Source organism: Oppia nitens, unplaced genomic scaffold (genome assembly GCF_028296485.1).
Source record: "Oppia nitens isolate AA-2021 unplaced genomic scaffold, nextdenovo-longstitch-racon4-pilon3 scaffold27_pilon_pilon_pilon, whole genome shotgun sequence".
Taxonomy (NCBI): Eukaryota; Metazoa; Arthropoda; class Arachnida; order Sarcoptiformes; family Oppiidae; genus Oppia; species Oppia nitens.
This window is the reverse complement of record NW_026533207.1, coordinates 624,008-642,479: the sequence shown is the minus strand read 5'-3', so window position 1 is coordinate 642,479 and position 18,472 is coordinate 624,008. Positions and strand designations below refer to the sequence as shown.

General features: G+C 26.6%; 2 protein-coding genes across 2 annotated transcripts; one reads left to right on the top strand and one right to left on the bottom strand.

Moving 5' to 3' along the window:
• Positions 1–360: 360 nt before the first annotated feature.
• On the bottom strand, positions 361–1,722 carry LOC128954393 (tigger transposable element-derived protein 4-like). Its single transcript, XM_054299968.1, has one exon. The coding sequence runs from the start codon at positions 1,720–1,722 to the stop codon at positions 361–363; it is 1,362 nt and encodes a 453-aa protein (XP_054155943.1).
• A 9,560-nt stretch (positions 1,723–11,282) lies between these two features.
• Positions 11,283–12,596, top strand: LOC128954392 (myb-like protein D). The gene is made up of 3 exons (XM_054299967.1): positions 11,283–11,873; positions 11,960–12,117; positions 12,200–12,596. Exons 1-3 carry the CDS (start codon positions 11,283–11,285, stop codon positions 12,594–12,596), a joined length of 1,146 nt encoding a protein of 381 aa, XP_054155942.1.
• Positions 12,597–18,472: the final 5,876 nt, after the last annotated feature.

Genomic DNA, 18,472 nt, shown 5'->3' with positions numbered 1-18,472 from the left:
ATATTATTTATTTACTGTAACTATTGGATACAATACTTGTACAGTCTAACCCGGTTATAAGAGAATTGTTGGTGCAACATTTTTTTGTCCCTTATATACGGGTTATCCTTATTACCGGGTTTTTTAAAAATCATAAAATATAGACTAATAACAGTTTTAATGATAAAAATCTGTGATTTTTGTTTGTTTCAATACATTGAATTTGTTTTTATAAATTTCATTTTCAAGAGAATTAATTAACTGAAAACAAGAATCAAATGCATTTCGTTGCGTAACATATAATCTAATAGTATTTAATGAGACAATTGCTTCATTAAGACTAATAGGTTTATCTACTAATAAGTCATCGCAATCCATGTCTTAATTTTCATCTGAATCTTGATTCATGTCTTCTGTCACATCACATACTCCTTGAGAGCTGTCGTTTAAAGTATCGGTTAATTGATTTGCGTTGATATTTGTCACAACATTATCATCAAATGAAATGTATTCATTGAAATCTATTTCACGTTCTGTTATATTATCACATAATTGTTGCCATTGATTATCAAAATCTTGTTCATCACTGCTTACAGTGGTTTCATTAATTGATTCACTTTCACCAATACCGCATTTTTTGAAACAATTTGTTATAATTTGAGAATTGATGTCATCCCAACTGTTAGACAACATTAATATTGCTTCATATAAAGTAATATTTTTAACATCAAACGAATTATTGTCTTCATATAAAGCTAACAATCGGCGGACAAGTTTTTTACGGTAATTACTTTTAAGGCAATGTATGACTCCGGCATCCATTGGTTGCAATCTTGAGGTTGCATTCGGTGGCAAATAAATTAATTTAACATTTGATAATTTGATTGATGGATGCGCTGAACAGTTATCCAATATAAGGGCTACTTTACGATCGCTCAAAATCATTTGTTTATTGAATTTATGCAAAAATTCAATAAAAATTTCAGATGTCATCCAGGATTTAGTGTTGTTTCTGTATATGACAGGCATTGACTTATTACCTCTAAAACTTCTTGGTTCTTTTGATTTGCCAATAACTATCATTTTAAGTTTGTGTGTACCGGTGCTGTTTGAACAGACAAATACTGATACTCTTTCTTTACTTTTTTTGCCATTTTTAAATGTCTGCCCTTTAATGACATACGATTTGCTTGGTGTTATGCGCCAAAAGAGACCCAACTCGTCACCATTGTATATATCTTCACACTTAAAACCTTCCAAAATCTGTGGTAATTTATTTGATATCCAATCATTGCAAAGTATGTCTGAGACTCCACTGGCTTCCCCGTGACTGACTTCAAAGACAACTTCATTTCGTTTTTTAAATCTATCAATAAACCCGTTATTTGCATTAAAATTATAATAACCAAAAGTAGGCGCTAATTGATTTGCTTTTTCCATAAGTAGGCCCGTATTTACGGGTAATCCATTTGTCGAACTGTTGGCCACAAACTCTACTAATGCCTGTTCCAGTTCAGGATAATTACATTTTCTTAATGACTTGACATTTGACGGTTTAGAGCTTATAAAGGCTTCAACTATCTTAACTCTTTGAGACTTAATTTTGTATACATTACGGGATGTTAAGCCGTAATCACTAAACTTTTTCACGATTTCATCAATAGACTGATTGTTATCAATTAATGTCACAATTTTATATTTTAACTCCAAATCAAATCGTTTTCTCTTTTGTTTTGCCGACATTTTGTCAAATAAATTATTGCAAATCTATTTATTATTAATAACATATATTACAGTTTTCAAGTTTTATAGCTAAATATCTTATACACTGCTAATGTAATAATATTAAAAAATTTATTAATTAACATTTATTACAGTTTTCAAACATTTTTCTCTTATATCCGATGCAGTTTTGTTATAGTAGTGCACAAATATACTGTCCCTTATATCCATAATTCTCTTATATCCGAGTCTCTTATTAACGGGTCTTTAACATTATGAATCCCATAGAGACGGTCGGTGCACTGGAAATCTGTCCCTTATATCCGATTTACCCCTATTACCAGGTAGCTTATAGCCGGGTTAGACTGTATTAATATTAGTATTTTTTTTAATTAAAATATTAACTCTAATGTATGTCTAGAAAACAGTATGTCTAGCAAACACTTTATAGTTAGGCATTAAATAACGCTTAAAACTTATAGAAAACACAATTATTTATAACAAACCCTATGTATAACAATGTATTTGAATTGATATTTTTAATACAAGCGCTTAATGTTTAAGTGTTTAATGCTATGTAGGCGGGGCTTAAAGTGTTACACAGTTATTATACACATTATACTTAAATTTATATATATACTGTATATTTAATATATATAATCTATGGTAAATATATGCTTCGCGTTATGAATTTAGATATTAAATTAGACTAGACATATAAATCGGATAACTTTTATGAACCAAACCTAAATAATAATGATAGAGACATAATTATAAATAAACCTGTTTTTAATAAATAACAATTAAATGTTAGTTTAAATGAAGTTTTAAAAAATAATTTTTGTATTATACATGTAAATGTTGTATTATATAAAAATAAACAATACCGAACCGAAACCGTGCAATACATTTACAGTTTACATCTCTAGTTGACACTTATAATAAAACTATATAAACAATGATATCCTACCCATTAATATATTGTAATAGTATTTATTAATTGTTATTTAAGTGTTTTCTTGAAATACTGTTTTCTAGACATACATTAGAGTAATTATGCTATAAATAGATGGCATTAATAAATGATAAATATATTTATAAAGCATGTATTGTAATAGTTATAATAAATTAACAGTAATCTACATTAGATAGAGAGTACTTAGTTAATTAATTTTAAGTATTATTAATTAGTAAGTAAAACTAATTAATAAAATAAATAAAAGTATAAACAAGGTCATCATAAATTTCATAAGAATATTAAATATATTATATATATTAAAAATCGATATAATAAAATAGTAAAATTACATACAATACTTACTTTTACAATAACTAATTAAAACTAATTAAAGTTTTATGTATATATAATAGTATAATGTTATTATCGTAAACAAATTAAAAAGCTTATTGTTTATAATAATTTTGTTACATTTAATAATTCAAAATTATTTTTAAAACAATATATTGCATTTAATATAGCATATGATAAAATAATATTTAAAAATAATATTTATTATACATTTTTTACAATTTAATATTTTACAATTAGTTTACAGTTTTTATATTATTGCAAACTATAATATTTTGTTTAATAGATTTTATTTAATGTAGTTTTCTTAACGATTTTTAAAAATAATAGAAATAAAAATCCTAAAATCTATAGATATATGATATTTTTTATAAATAAAAAATGTTAATATATTTTAAATAGATTATTAAAAAAAACATTTTATACATACTTTATATGATCTGAAGTAATCAATTGTAAACCATTTCCAACACGAAAAACCAACCCTTTTCTGTGCCGTCCTCTCTATTAATACCAATAACTATATGATAAGGCGTGGTTCACATATTACGTTCGCACTTTTTAAGAAATCTAGACCCCCTCCCTCCCCTATGTTCGCAATTGTTCGCTTGTAGTCATTTAAAAAAATTACGTTCGCTTATCCCTAACCACTACCCCCCCCCCACCACAAGAAATAAGATATTATCTAAATGCGAACGTTCTTAAAGTCTCTATCCCTCCCCTCCCCCTCGTTCGCAAAAGTTCGCTTTGGCTAACCCCCCCCTCCCCTCAAGTGCGAACGTAATATGTGAACAACGCCTAAATAAATAGAAATTAAAAAAAATATTTATATGTATTATAAAAATGTTATCAATTAATACAACTTTTAACTTATGTTTATTTGAAATACGTTTACTATTATAAGTTAAAAAATTATTCAATAATTTATATGTTTTATTAGCCGTAGTCGTCAACGACGATGCCGTAAATATAATAATTATAAATATAATGCTATAAACAATAAAACTATAAATAAATATAATTTTTGTTATTAAGTTTAATGATGCAAAAAATATATTATATAATACTATAACATCCACTGATCCTATTATTAACCAAAAATATAGCAATAATTTTGACCAAAATGTTACATTATAATCATTTATTTCTAAAAATAAACGATCAAATGCACTGATAATACCAGATATTTTCAATTTTTTATATTTTTGACAGATAATTAATTTTTTACATAAATCATTGATTTTGAATCTTAAATATCGACATAATATAGTAAAATAAATTAATTGAAATATAATTTGATTCCAGAAATAATAGCCCAAAAACATATAATTGATTGCATTTGGTATACCATATAATAGGGCTTTAGTTAGCGATAGGGATAATAAATATATTGTTATAATGCCTATAATGTAAATAATTGGTATAATTATATTATTGTTTAGCTGACAATACCAGCAAATGAATCTCATTTGTTTGATTAGTTTCAAAATTATCAAACGATTAGTAAAACCAATGCTAACGGGTGTAACCAAACCGGACATCATTTTGAAAACCATCAAAAATGTCGGTTTAATACCATTGAAATAATTCATCGAAAATATCAATTGCGATGCTATAGCCAATAGTGAACATAATATAATAATTAAATTGTTAATAATTTTTACACCCATTAAATAACCAAAATCGCCTAATAGTGCATAAAATTGCCAATTTTTGTTAGTAAAAACTAAACAAACAAATATTTTGATATAAAAACATATTATAGATTATAAATGAAAAAATTGGTTTATTAAACCATTTTCTATGAATTTGATTATTATTATTATTATTATTATCAATTAATTCAATACATAATCCAATGCGATATAAATGAAATGCTGCCGATTTGTATGCAATATTTGGTGGCAAACATTTTTTGACATCAAAATTATACATTTTTATCTATACTAGTAGTATAATATACAATGATGTTTATATATATTCAATCAATTTTAGTTATATTCTGTATAATGTGTTTAATAAAAATTAAATATATGTATTATATAAACTAAAACACTTTATACAGTATAATAGTTAATAATAATCAGGTAATCAATATACAGGTATTATAATAGTCAAAAAAATAATTGATATGTTATTAGAAATATATTTTTTTTTGTAGCATAATTTACTAATTAATAATTTACATCTATTTTATTATTGAATAAATGATTATTATAATTATTTGCTAACACGAATTATCAATATAAAATAATAATTTATGCTTATTTCTATTATGTTATATTAAATATTATTATCGACTTTCAATGTATAGAATATTATGATTAAATTAAAATTTTATATAAATTAATATATTATGTTAGTTATTAGCAATTATTATATTAATTAACATTCAGATAATTAAAATTAACTATTAAGTTAATAGTAAATGTATTTAATAGTATTTTTTCAAAAAATGTTTTCTAGCATTTTAATATTTTTAATGCAACGTATAAATTTATAATATATTAATATTTTTATGAAAATTTATGATGACCTTGTTTATACACTTTTATTTATTTTATTTAATTAGTTTTAATTAATAACTAATAATACTTAAAATATTATTAATAGCTAAATATAATTAAACTTTACAATTATTTTCTTTAATGATAACAAAAATTTTTTTTTATAGAAAACACATTTATATATATAAATACTGTATTTTTTTAGTTGAATACTTAACTATAAATAATAATTATTAAAAAAACTACTTATAAATGTGATTATATATTAAAAATGTAAGTAACTAAATAATAATAATAAAATTAATGAAATTAAAGAAAAATAGTTGTAAATATTTTTTATTATTATTTATTTATATATTTTAGCTCAAAATATAATAGTAAAGGTATTTCAACTAAATTTATATATAAGATAAGTTTTTTTATCATTTAAAGCATTGATTGATTTACGGTAATAATTATATTTTTATTATTAAATTAAAACTTTTGTTACAATCAATTTTCTTTAATCCATTGAATATTTATTATTTTAATAAAAAAATTTATTCTTAATATATAAATTTTTATATTATCGATAATTATTATTATTATTATAGTATAATATAAACTTTATATATATATATATATATATTTATTTATTTTTCTCTATTTTTCTATAAATATATCAAAATCTATTTCATTGAAAATATTCGGCTAAACGTCACTAAATTATAATTAGAATTAATATATTTACCAAATCTAAAGTCTTTTTTTAATTGATTTGATTCATTGTATTGAATATACAAATGTTTAACATTAGTATCAGTATTGAGTAAATGATTAGAAATAAAGGATTCAATTGTTGTCAATGAGTTTGGATACAAACAATCCGATAGACAGACATGTGTCAGTTGAGCCAACTGTCCCATAGATTGGATCAACTGTTCAGTGATGGACAAGTAATCACAGTTTATATACTGTAGTCGCGGAAGATTGCGGTGAATATCATGGAAAAAGTGGTCACCAATTAGATCCTCTTTATATAACCGTAGTGTCAAATGTGTCAATTCTTTCAATCGGTTTAACGAATCGCTGGTCAGTAGAAAATCATTGTCATATGAATTGTATCGACAATCCAGTGTTAGTCGTCTTAATTGTGGTGACATATGTTCATTGATTACGACAAACAAGCCATCAATTATCTGATTTGATAACTTAATTGATTTTTTTGATGTTAAGTTAAATGATTTTAGTTGTCGACAGTTTTGGCCAATAGATGCCAACAATGATTTAATAAAATCTAATTTAAAATCATAATCCAATTTAAAAGTCAATTGTTTTAATTGTTTCAATTGGGAAAAACCAGTTATTAAAATGTTTAATAAATCTTCATCATTGTCCTCAAAATTATCAATAGTTATGTTCAATGAATTAATTTGTTGTCCATAAGTATTGGTAAACTTATCAAACAATGTCAACACATTATCTTCAAGTTTTAGTGACAATGATTGAAATGATTTTGGCAAAACATATGACTTATCTTTAGTTAATATATCAGACAATCGGATACTTGTATTTCCATTTCTTTTAATATTTAATGTCTTCAAGTTTGCCAAACAATTCAAACATTTATAAAACAATTGTTTGTTATAATCTTCGGTAAAACTTCCGTTAATATCAATTGTAATCAATTGTTGGCTAAATTTATGACAAAATCGATCAAATAGTTTATCACTACAAACTGTTTGTCGACTATAGTTTGACATAAAATATAAGTGTTTCAATTGTGAACAGTATGTTATGATTAAGTCAAACAAATTATCAGAAAAATACATATCATTTATAGTTAGTGTTGTAATGTTTGGACACTTTTTGACCAACAATTCAAACAAATCAATAGTCACTTTCTGATCATTTCTCACTGATGTCTTCAATAGCTTTTTATTAAATACCAGATATGTTTGTTTAGTGAATATTAATGAAATTAATTCATTGAACTGTTTGGACACCGATTGTAGTCTTAGTCTGTCATCGATTGGCAGATATTGAAGCAATAGTTCCGCCAAATCATCGCCGAAGCGATCAAACGAATCATTTGCTTTAGTCGTCATTTTTGTTGTTGTTGTCTTCAGTTACTTGTGTTTTAAAATCTATTCAATTAAAAAAAAATTTGTTTAAAAAAATATGAAATAAAACTTTAAATTCAATGAAATTCAAAACATAATACTAATATAAGTGATTATTAAATCAATAATTCTAATAATAAGGTGTATTCAGCAAAAAAAAAATATTCAATTAATACAATACCTGATCTAATAATAATTTAATACTAAAATAAAATACTAGAAAAAAGTTATAATAATATTAATATTATAAATAATTTTATATTTATACTAAATTATTACATTATACTACTTGTATTATAAGTACAAGTTGTACCAAATTATTAAATTTTATTGCATTATTTATTGCATATTATGATAGCAATGATATACAACAATATATAACTGTTTTAGTTATTGTATAAAATATATGATACAATCTTATCTATCATATTAGTATAATTCATAGTTATTTAATCCTATATTAAGTTATTTATTGGATTTATGATAAAAAAATGTTAAATTATAAAAAAAAAGTTGATATATAAAAACAATATTTTTATCAATAACGGTAATAATATTTTATAATATTCACTATAACTATATCTATATACTGTATATACAAAAATATATTGCATTATTAGATTGAAATTTAGAAAATATATTTTGAAAAAAATAATATAACTGTATTATAATATATTTTTGTGTTTTATTTTATAAAATATATAATCATTAGTATAATTCAGAGTTATTTAATCCTATATTAAGTGATTTATTGGATGTGTGATAAAAAAACTGTTAAATTATAATATTATACATTTGATATATACAGTATATATAAATATAAACAATACAGTATAAAATTTAATGCCATTTATTTATTAAATATAATATTAATTCAATTCAATACAATCACTGTTCCTATTATTATATTTGTATGATATATAATGAAATTACTAAAAAACTAAATTAAATTTACAATCATTAATCATTATAATAACTTGTTGTAAAAAATCAATTAAAGTTTATCATTTAATTTTTATGAATTACCTAAATAAACATTTTATTTTATAAATTATCTAAAATGTAATTATAATTTATATATAATTTCCGAGATTTAAATACAGATTGTATACAATCTATTGAAACCTTATATTTAATATAAGAGTGTTTAAACTTTAGTACCAATTAGTAAATAATTGGTTAGAAATGATTCACTTTCTATCAGTTGATTAACCGAGAGATAAACATCCATCAGATGTGCCAACTGTCCCATCGATTGGGTCGACTTCTCAGTGATGGACGGATTTCTGCAATGTATTGACTGTAGTCGCGGAAGATTGCGATGAATATCACTGGAAAAAAACTGGTCACCGATTTATACACAACTGATCTAATCGTAGCCACAAATGTGTTAATCCGTTTAACAATCGTTTTAATAAATCGCTGGTCAATAATAACTAATTTTCAATCTTCCAATTGTTTACCGATTTCATTGATAATCGTATCAATTATTTAGACATTATTGTAACTATTGGACACTACTGTACAATACATGCTTTATAAATATATTTTTTCAAATATTAATGTTTGTATCTATTTATAGCATAATTAATATTCTAATTAAAAAAATAGACTAATATTAATACAATTAATAATATATACTGTATTTAATTTATATATAAAATACTAACTTTAATAAAAATGTAATTAATATCTATTATAGTAGTATACATAGGGCTATATCTGGAAAGTTACGTAATAAGAACATAATTATGTTTAAAATATGTTACGTAATATAATTACTTATAAATCAACTATTTAAGAGATCATGCGTAGTATCTCAACCGCTATTGGGTCAGTCTATACATTGGGCTACATCTGTTACGTAATAAGTTTAAATACAATTAATATGTTAATAATTGTGTTACGTAATATAACAAATAATAATTAAATTATTTCAGCGATCATGCGTACTTTGCTTCACTTCGCTTTACTTTACTTTACTTTACTTTACTTCGCTTCACTTTATTTTTATTTACTTCGCTTCGCTTTATTTTACTTCGCTTTACTTTACTTTGTTTGATTTTACTTTACTTCGCTTCGCTTTACTACACCACGTTTGGTTTTATTTGTTTGGGTTCTGCCTTTTGATTTTAATTTTGGTTTTGGCTTTGGCTTTGGCTTTAGTATTAGTATTAGTATTAGTATTAGTATTAGTATTAGTATTAGTATTAGTATTAGTATTAGTATTAGTATTAGAATTAGTGTTAGTGTTAGTGTTAGTGTTAGTGTCAGTGTTAGTGTTAGTGTTAGTGTTAGTGTTAGTGTTAGTGTTAGTGTTAGTGTTAGTGTTAGTGATAGTATTAGATTTGTCTAGTTTCGACTTTTTATTTGTTTTTAATTTTACATTTGATTATTAGTCTCGGTTTTGGTATAAGTATATTTTATTATCAGAAATTTTAGTTACGATGTCTGATATGTTAAGACTTTCGTATGACGAATTATGTGAAGATGATGTGTTTTGTTTGGAAAATTTCGAAAAATATTTTAATAGTTGGGCAGAAGAATACGATAAATACTTAGGTTTAGAGATGGCGCTAAAAAATCGAAAGCGTATAACAGATATCTAGATTTCATCACGAGAAAATAAACGGTCGCTGGCGTTGGAATTCATTTGGAATCACTTATTATAATACCATCAAAAAGTATTACGCCGTTTCGCTTTACGGTCCGCAAACACTGAAAAACAACAAACAATATATGAGCACATTATTACATGAGCTAACACATGTTCTTCATCATGTGAATGGTCCAACTGCTGAATGTCCAGATGGTCACGAAATTTGGTTCATGAAAAAGTTACGTGAGGTATATATTGCCGCAAAAGATAAATTTGACTTTTATGTTAAAGATTCGACAGCTTCTCGATTTTTTACAGAAATAAATTCCAAACCAATTAAAGAGTTAATTATCTCTTCAAAGACAACCAAACGTCAGATCGAAGATCACTGGCAAGATTACAGAGCAAAAGCTGTTATACAGAGCAAAATATGATAGACACGAACTTATGGCTAATATTGAAAGTTTGGAAAAAGATTTGGCAGAGAAAAAGTCAAAGTTGTATGAATTAGATAATTCAAACACATCACCATCTGTTTCCAAATATGTAATTGTAACTCAACCGTCCATCACTGTACCTCCAATCATCTCCGTCAACAAAGTATTACAAAACAATACAACACAAACAGACAAAACACAGTTTTTTGATATTCAGACTTAAACCAAATTTAGTATCACATCAACCGAAACACAAACTTACGTCAATCCCGCCGATGACGACGACATTCAGTTAGTCTTCGATAGAAAAAATAATAAATGTGTACAAACTAATTTCAGAAATTAAATTATGTGTAAATAGTATTAAAAAAATCATAAAATTATAAAACCCAAAAAAAAGTATTTTTATATACAGTATAAGTATCAATCGCTTGGACAGTCTCTTTGCTAGTATTAATAGTACAAACCCTTGGTGTAAATGCACTAAATATACTATTAGTTAAATTTAGGTACAATAAATACTCATTACATAAGTGTAATAAAAGCATTTTTTAGACATGCGCAAGTGTTGCCAAAACACATGTCATTTAATTTAATAACATACGCGACAGCGAAAAGTATGCAACGATGTCGTTGACAACAATATCGATGATCAGCGATGATGAAGAAGAAGAATCGTATGAGACGCACGTCCAGCGTAAGAATGTGACCAACAGTGGCAACAATTGCGTCAAAACTATCGCAAACAATGTTTGCTCGACGACAACTGCCCACACGATTATCACTAACAGCGAACACAAGTTTGCCGATAAAAATGTTGATAATAATGGTATTGTAAGTGACAAACAAATTAACGACCCGTTGAATACCGACGACAATACTGTTGACGAAGCCTTTGCCAATGGAAACGGTACTCATTTGTTGGCAAACATTACGAAAGTCGCCGATATCAACGACAATAATGATACCAATTCTATGTCAATGGATACGAACGGGTGGCCATCAGATGACAATATGACCGATAATGACCCGAACACTAATCTAATACTGAACGGTAGTACAGGAGATCAATTGACACCAATCGATGACAACAATTACGAAAATGAAGGCAAAGAAAATGAAGAGAAAGTTATGGACGAAGAAGTTGAAGAACAAGAAAACAACAACAACAATAATATTGTTGATGTGTCCACCAAAATACGTACCGACTTTACCGAGGTTATTTTGTTTTTATTATAATATAAGATACATTTTGTTTATTTAATATTATTTTTGTTTGCTTGTGATATTGGTTGATAACACAGGTTGAGGATAAAATAGTTGTCTATCTATACACAAAAGTACATAAGCGTAGAATTATTGACATTAAATACTTCAACGATGCCCTCCAAGTCCGCTATAAGGGCCAAGAATTTGATCCGATGGACATTACTAATGACACCTATGACAATGTTATATATAAGTGGCGCAAAATATTACAGTAAATAATTCCTTTATTTTAAAAATATTCAAATCATTTAATTTTATTTTTTTATTCATATTAGTGGCCAAATAGAGCCCGATTTATGTCATCATAAGGAGAAAAAAGAAAGGATTGAGATAACAGTAATCAAAAAGGACAAGAAATTCAAATGGAATGCATTCGAACGTACGGTTAATTCTGGGGTTGTATATAATAACGGGTGGCCAACAGAGGCCAATGAGACCGCGCTGTCGCTAAACAACGCTCGATCATCACTGCAAACACTGTCACATATATGGGAGACCAATCAGTCATCAAAGCCATCAATACATGTATCCTCTTCTCGAAGTGTGTCTCGAAACACTAGACGTGATAATAGTTTATCAACATTTGACACAAAGATTAATGACAGTAAAGAAAATATGTCACCAAATAGTCGTAATAGAGATAACAGTGACAGACAAAGGATAACAGTTTAGACTACAAACTCAGATAATCAGACTCAACATAAATCATTGTCGATGACGTCGCCGACTCATAATTGTTTAAATTGCAAAAAACAATTTAAAAATCAAAGCGCACTATCGAAGCACAAATTGACTCATACGTATGAACGTCGATTTGTTTGCAATATTTGCGACAAAGCATTCAAACGTTCAGATCATTTGAAGAATCATTCATGGGTTCATTTAAATGAAAACAAATATAAATGTGATGTCAATGATTGTAATAAATCTTATAGTGATTTACGTTATTTGCAATCACATAAAAATAATAGTCATAACAAATCAAATATTAATAAAAAAATAAAATTAACAACAACAATAACAGCAGTTCCTAATAGTGATGTCGAAGATAACGAAGACATTGAAGAAGACATTGAAGAAGACATTGAAGAAGTCATTGAAGAAGTCATTGAAGAAGTCATCGATGAAGACATTGAAGAAGACATTGAAGAAGACATTGAAGAAGACATCAATAAAAAATCATTTCAATATTCTATGACTGATAGATCCGAATTTGTAACATTATTTTACAAAACAAAAAGTTCTAGAAAAGCTGCAAATATGTTTAAACATTTACATCCAAACAAATCCAAACCAAGCCCTACTACGGTTTTAAATGCCGTTAATTCATTTGAAACCCGAGGAACCGTTGAAAATAAGAGATATACTAGAGAAAATCAATCGCTTCCTATAGAAATAGAAAAAGTGATTATTGAGGATTACAAAATAAATCCAATACAATCAACGTATAAAATGGCTATTAAATATGAAATTTCTCAGTCATCAGTAAGAAATATATTAAAGAAAGAAAAATATTTTCCGTATAAATTGAAAACAATGCAACCACTGAAAGAATTAGATTACAACAAACGCATTACTTTTGCGCAAGAAGTATTGTCAAAAATCAAAGAAGATGCAAGTTTTTTGAGAAAATTAGCGATATTTGACGAAAAATATTTTGTTATTAATGAAAAACCAAATATTCAAAAGTATCGACATTATGTACCTTATGGCTCGAATCCAGATTTTGTACGATATTCAAATGATCAATCAGCTACTGGTGTGATGGTTATTGCAGGAATATGGGGTGATCGAATATTAGGACCATTTTATTTTCAACAAAATGTTACCGGTCAATCATTTACTAATATGTTGGAAACACAAATATGGCCTCAAGTAAGTCAATATGAGGGCAGTGATGAAGTCATATTCATGCTAGATGGCGCCCCAGGTCACTATGCAAGAGTTTCTCGTGATTGGTTGGATTTACATCTTCCCAATCGATGGATTGGTAGAGGGAGTTCGTTCATTAAGTGGCCTCCTAGATCATGTGACGTTACCCCCATGGACTTCTCGATTTGGGGTATAGTACGTGATGATGTGGCCATTAAAATTTATGAAAACGTAGATGAACGTCATTTGCAACTATTCGACCAAAAACTCTACGAAAAATTAGACGTAATATGTTGAAAAGACTTCATTATTTAATTGAGTTTCAAGGTCGAAATTTTGAAAAATATATTCATAAAAATATTATTGATTTATTTATTATACTAATCATTTGAATTATATTAATTTTAAATGTGATATAATTTGTTATTATTATTAAATACAAATAAAATTAATTGATATGATTATATTATATAGTAAAAGATTAACGATAGCATGTGATGTTTATATGATAAGTGATTCAATAGTTTCATTTCAATGGGAAGCAGACATCGACAGACATGTCATCGATTATCGTCGTCGGTAGCGATAGTGGACGCACTGTATTTGGTTGAAACAGTTTTATTGGACGTCCGTTGAATGCTGGCAACAGTTGTGGCGACGGTTTGTGACGATGTCGTCGTCGTCTTCTTTAATGACTTTTGATTAGAATATCGGACACCATTGGCAGCTAATTGGCGGCTCATGTTCGCTGACAACGACAACGCCATTAGTGTCCATCGGATTATTTCTGCCTCCGGTGACTGTATTCTCCAAGTTTTCTCTATTGTTTTCCACAAGTTGGCCACAATAGGCAATAATGACAACGACTACGATAACGATGTCTTAGTCGTCGATGAACTCTGCGTCTCTGTTGTCGCGCATACGTCGTCTATTTGGCGACTGACTGCTGACCACCAAATCATTTGTACTTTTTCTGACTTTTTGGTTTTAATTGTAGATTCCAGAAGTAATAGTCTATTAATAAATGTCTTCAGTTCTTCTGACTAAATTAATCACATATATCAGATCCACATTTAATGTATCACTATTTTCTTCATTAGTGACATACGATATGAGTGCTGAAGAAATGGCAAACTCTGATCTTTCGATTAGTGATTCCAATTCTAAATCAATCAGATCTTGTTTTAATGTGTCAAACGATTGGTTGACTAAATCAAGTGGCGGTGGTATATAACCCCAGACTTGTTGATTGTCGACATAGAGATCTATATGCTAAGTTGCTATAAGTGCCCAACGAGTAGAGCATCGGTGCCACGGCTATCATATCTTCCGTATTAGTGGTCAACAAAGTCAAAAATACATTTGGATTCGTTAGGATAACACCCGAATCAATGAATAGGACATATTGTGACCAATTTTGTCGGGCCGTCTTCATTGCCAATGTCTTCAATTGGACTAATAGTTTAAAACGACTAGTAGTCCAATATCTATAGCCATCGACTTCGGGTAACACTTCTTCATAATGGATTGATAATGTCGTCCCAATACTAACTCTATGTCACTATAATGTCAACGGTTGTGATGAATCCATTTCTTCAGCATATCGATTGTCAACTGATTTATATCAATCATGTCTTCAGTAATTTTATCGGACGACGACAACTCCAGCAACTGTTCCGTTGCAATCCATAGTTTGATCCGATGTTTCGGATATAATTGTTATTCAATTGATCCCAATTTGCTTTATTAAACGGATGAACTAATAAAACCAATTGAATTTTGGCAACAATCGGTTGTCTTCACCAAAATCATTGTCATCATTATCACCATCGATGGCCACCAAACAACTTATATCATTGAATTTAATTAATAATAATAATAATATAATTGACAATAATTTTCTCACAAATAACATTGTTATTCAAATTCAATTTTTATTTTAATTAAACAAATAAATAAATAAATAATTTTTTAATTGTAATTGTTTGTTATGTAAACAAAAACAAAACAAAATTTTTATCCATTTCTATATCAGTAAATAAAAAATATATAATTAAGTTTTATTGCTATTTATTTTTAATGTGTTATACTGTACTATAACACTAGGTCCTTGGTGTTGCACAACTGTCCAAGTGATTGATACTTATACTGTATATATATTTTGGGGTGAGTGTACTTGTAATAATTTTAAGATTATGTTTGCGGAGCAGTTCCACACTTTCCTAAAAACATCTATTGATAATTATAATGTCACCAAAAAAATTTCATAACATTTGATCTCAGGGACGGGTGTTTTTTGGGGGTTCAAAGTTTGATATTTTTTGTATACCTCCCATTATAATCAAAATTTATTTTATTTAATAACTATAAAATTATTTGTCCGATTGATCTAAAATTTAATATATATGTGTAAAATTATATTATTTATTAAAATATATTAATTAAAATATTAATTTCCAAAATTTGCTTAACCGCGCCTGCTACTTTATTTTAATTATTTCAATACATGCTTTATAAATATATTTTTTAATTATTAATGCCATCTATTTATAGCATAATTAATAATCTAATTAAATTACTACTAATATTAATACAATTATTAATATATATATATTTAATTTATATATAAAATACTAACATTAATAAAAATGTAATTAATATCTATTAATATCTAAAAAATACTGTTAATTAATATTTATAATTTATAAATTAAAAAATAGTATTTTATTTTAATTATTTTAATTTTTATTTTAATTAAAGTAGTAATAACTATATATTTATTGATTACAAGTTATTTCAATAAATTCAATAAATTGAATGATTATTATTTTTTGAGAAAATTAATATAAAAAACTGATTTTATCAAAATAAAACAAATAAAATATTAATCAATAGTTAGTCATTAAATATTAAATAAAAATACTGTATTAGTACTACTATTAATGTTAATTATATTATTTATATCATAATTAATATTATAATAAAACAATAACTTATATATTATTGATAAATACTAGTACAGTATAAGCTACTGTATAAATATAATTACAGTCATCATAATCACTGCCCACTATAATTTCATAAATCCTATAAAGTAATAATATCATTCAAATATTATTTATTATCATTATTGAAGATATTTTCCACATTTAAATACTTGATAACCTAATGTTAGATCAATGTATTGAATACACAAATGTTTAACTTTAGTACCAATTAGTAAATGTTGTGAAATAAATGATTTACTTGTCGTCAGTTTATTTCGATAGCAATAATTATAAAGACAAACATCTATGAGATGTGCCAACTGTTTGATAGATATAATCGATTCCTCAGTAATGATCACATCATCGAAATGTATAGACTGTAGTCGCGGAAGATTGCGGTGAATGTCACGGAAAAACTGGTCACCGATTTGCTTAGCGTTATGTAACCGAAGTGTCAAATATGTTAATCCGTGCAATCGGTTTAGTGAACCGCTGGTCAATACTATGTCATCATTTGAAAAACAATTCAGTGATAATCGTCTCAATTGTGGTGACATATGTTCAGTGATTGCGGCAAACAAGCGGTCAATCGGCAAATTATTTAATAAAATTAAATTAAATGTTTTGATTAGTCGACAGTTGCGACCAATGGATACCAACAGAGTATATAAAAAATCTAATTCAATATCGTATTCAAAATCAATAGTCAATTGTTTTAATTGTTTCATTTGTGTGAAACCAGTTATCAAAATCTGATAAAAATCTTCATTATTCATACAATTATCAATAGTTATGTTCAATGATGTCAGTTGTTGGCCATAAGTGTCGGCAAACTTTCCAAATAATTGTCTGAACACTACATAGTCGTCGTCTGCTTCGTAATCATAAAGTGTTAGTGATATTGATTGCAATGATTTCGGCAAAACATCACATGACTTATCAGTGGTTAATATATCAGACAATTGTATGATATTATTGACATATTTTATATGAAATGTCTTCAACTTAGCCAAACAAGCGATACAATTATAAAACAATTGTTTATTATAGTAATCACTAAAACATTTGTCAAACTCTAATGTCATCAACTGTTCACCAAATTGATGGCAAAATCGGTCAAATAGTTGGCCACTAAACAGTTTATCCAAACTATTAACAGATATAAGACTTAAGTGTTTCAATTGGCAACAATATGTCATTAATAAGTCAAACATTTCATCATAAAAATCAATATCACTTATAATTATTGTTGTAATGTTTGAACACTTTTTAACAATCAATTCAAATAAATCAATAATTTTTTTCTCATTATTAATTAAATTCAAAGACAATAACCGCAATAGTTTGCTATCAAATACCAGATCTGTTTGTTTAGTGAATATTAATGAAAATAATTGTCTGAACTGTTTGGATACCGATTGTAGTCTTAGTCTGTCATCGATTGGCAGATATTGAAGCAATACTTCCGCCAAATCATCGCCGAAGCGATCAAACGAGTCTTTCTTTGCTTTTGTTGTGGTCATTGTCTTCAGTCACTTGTTTTTTTATAAAAATCAATTCAATTAAAAAAATTGCTTAAAAAATATAAATAAAATGTTTTTTAACTATAAATAAACTGTAAATTTAATGACAAAACAACAACACTTCATAATATTTACTTTGATTTTTAATAATTCAATTGTTATAATA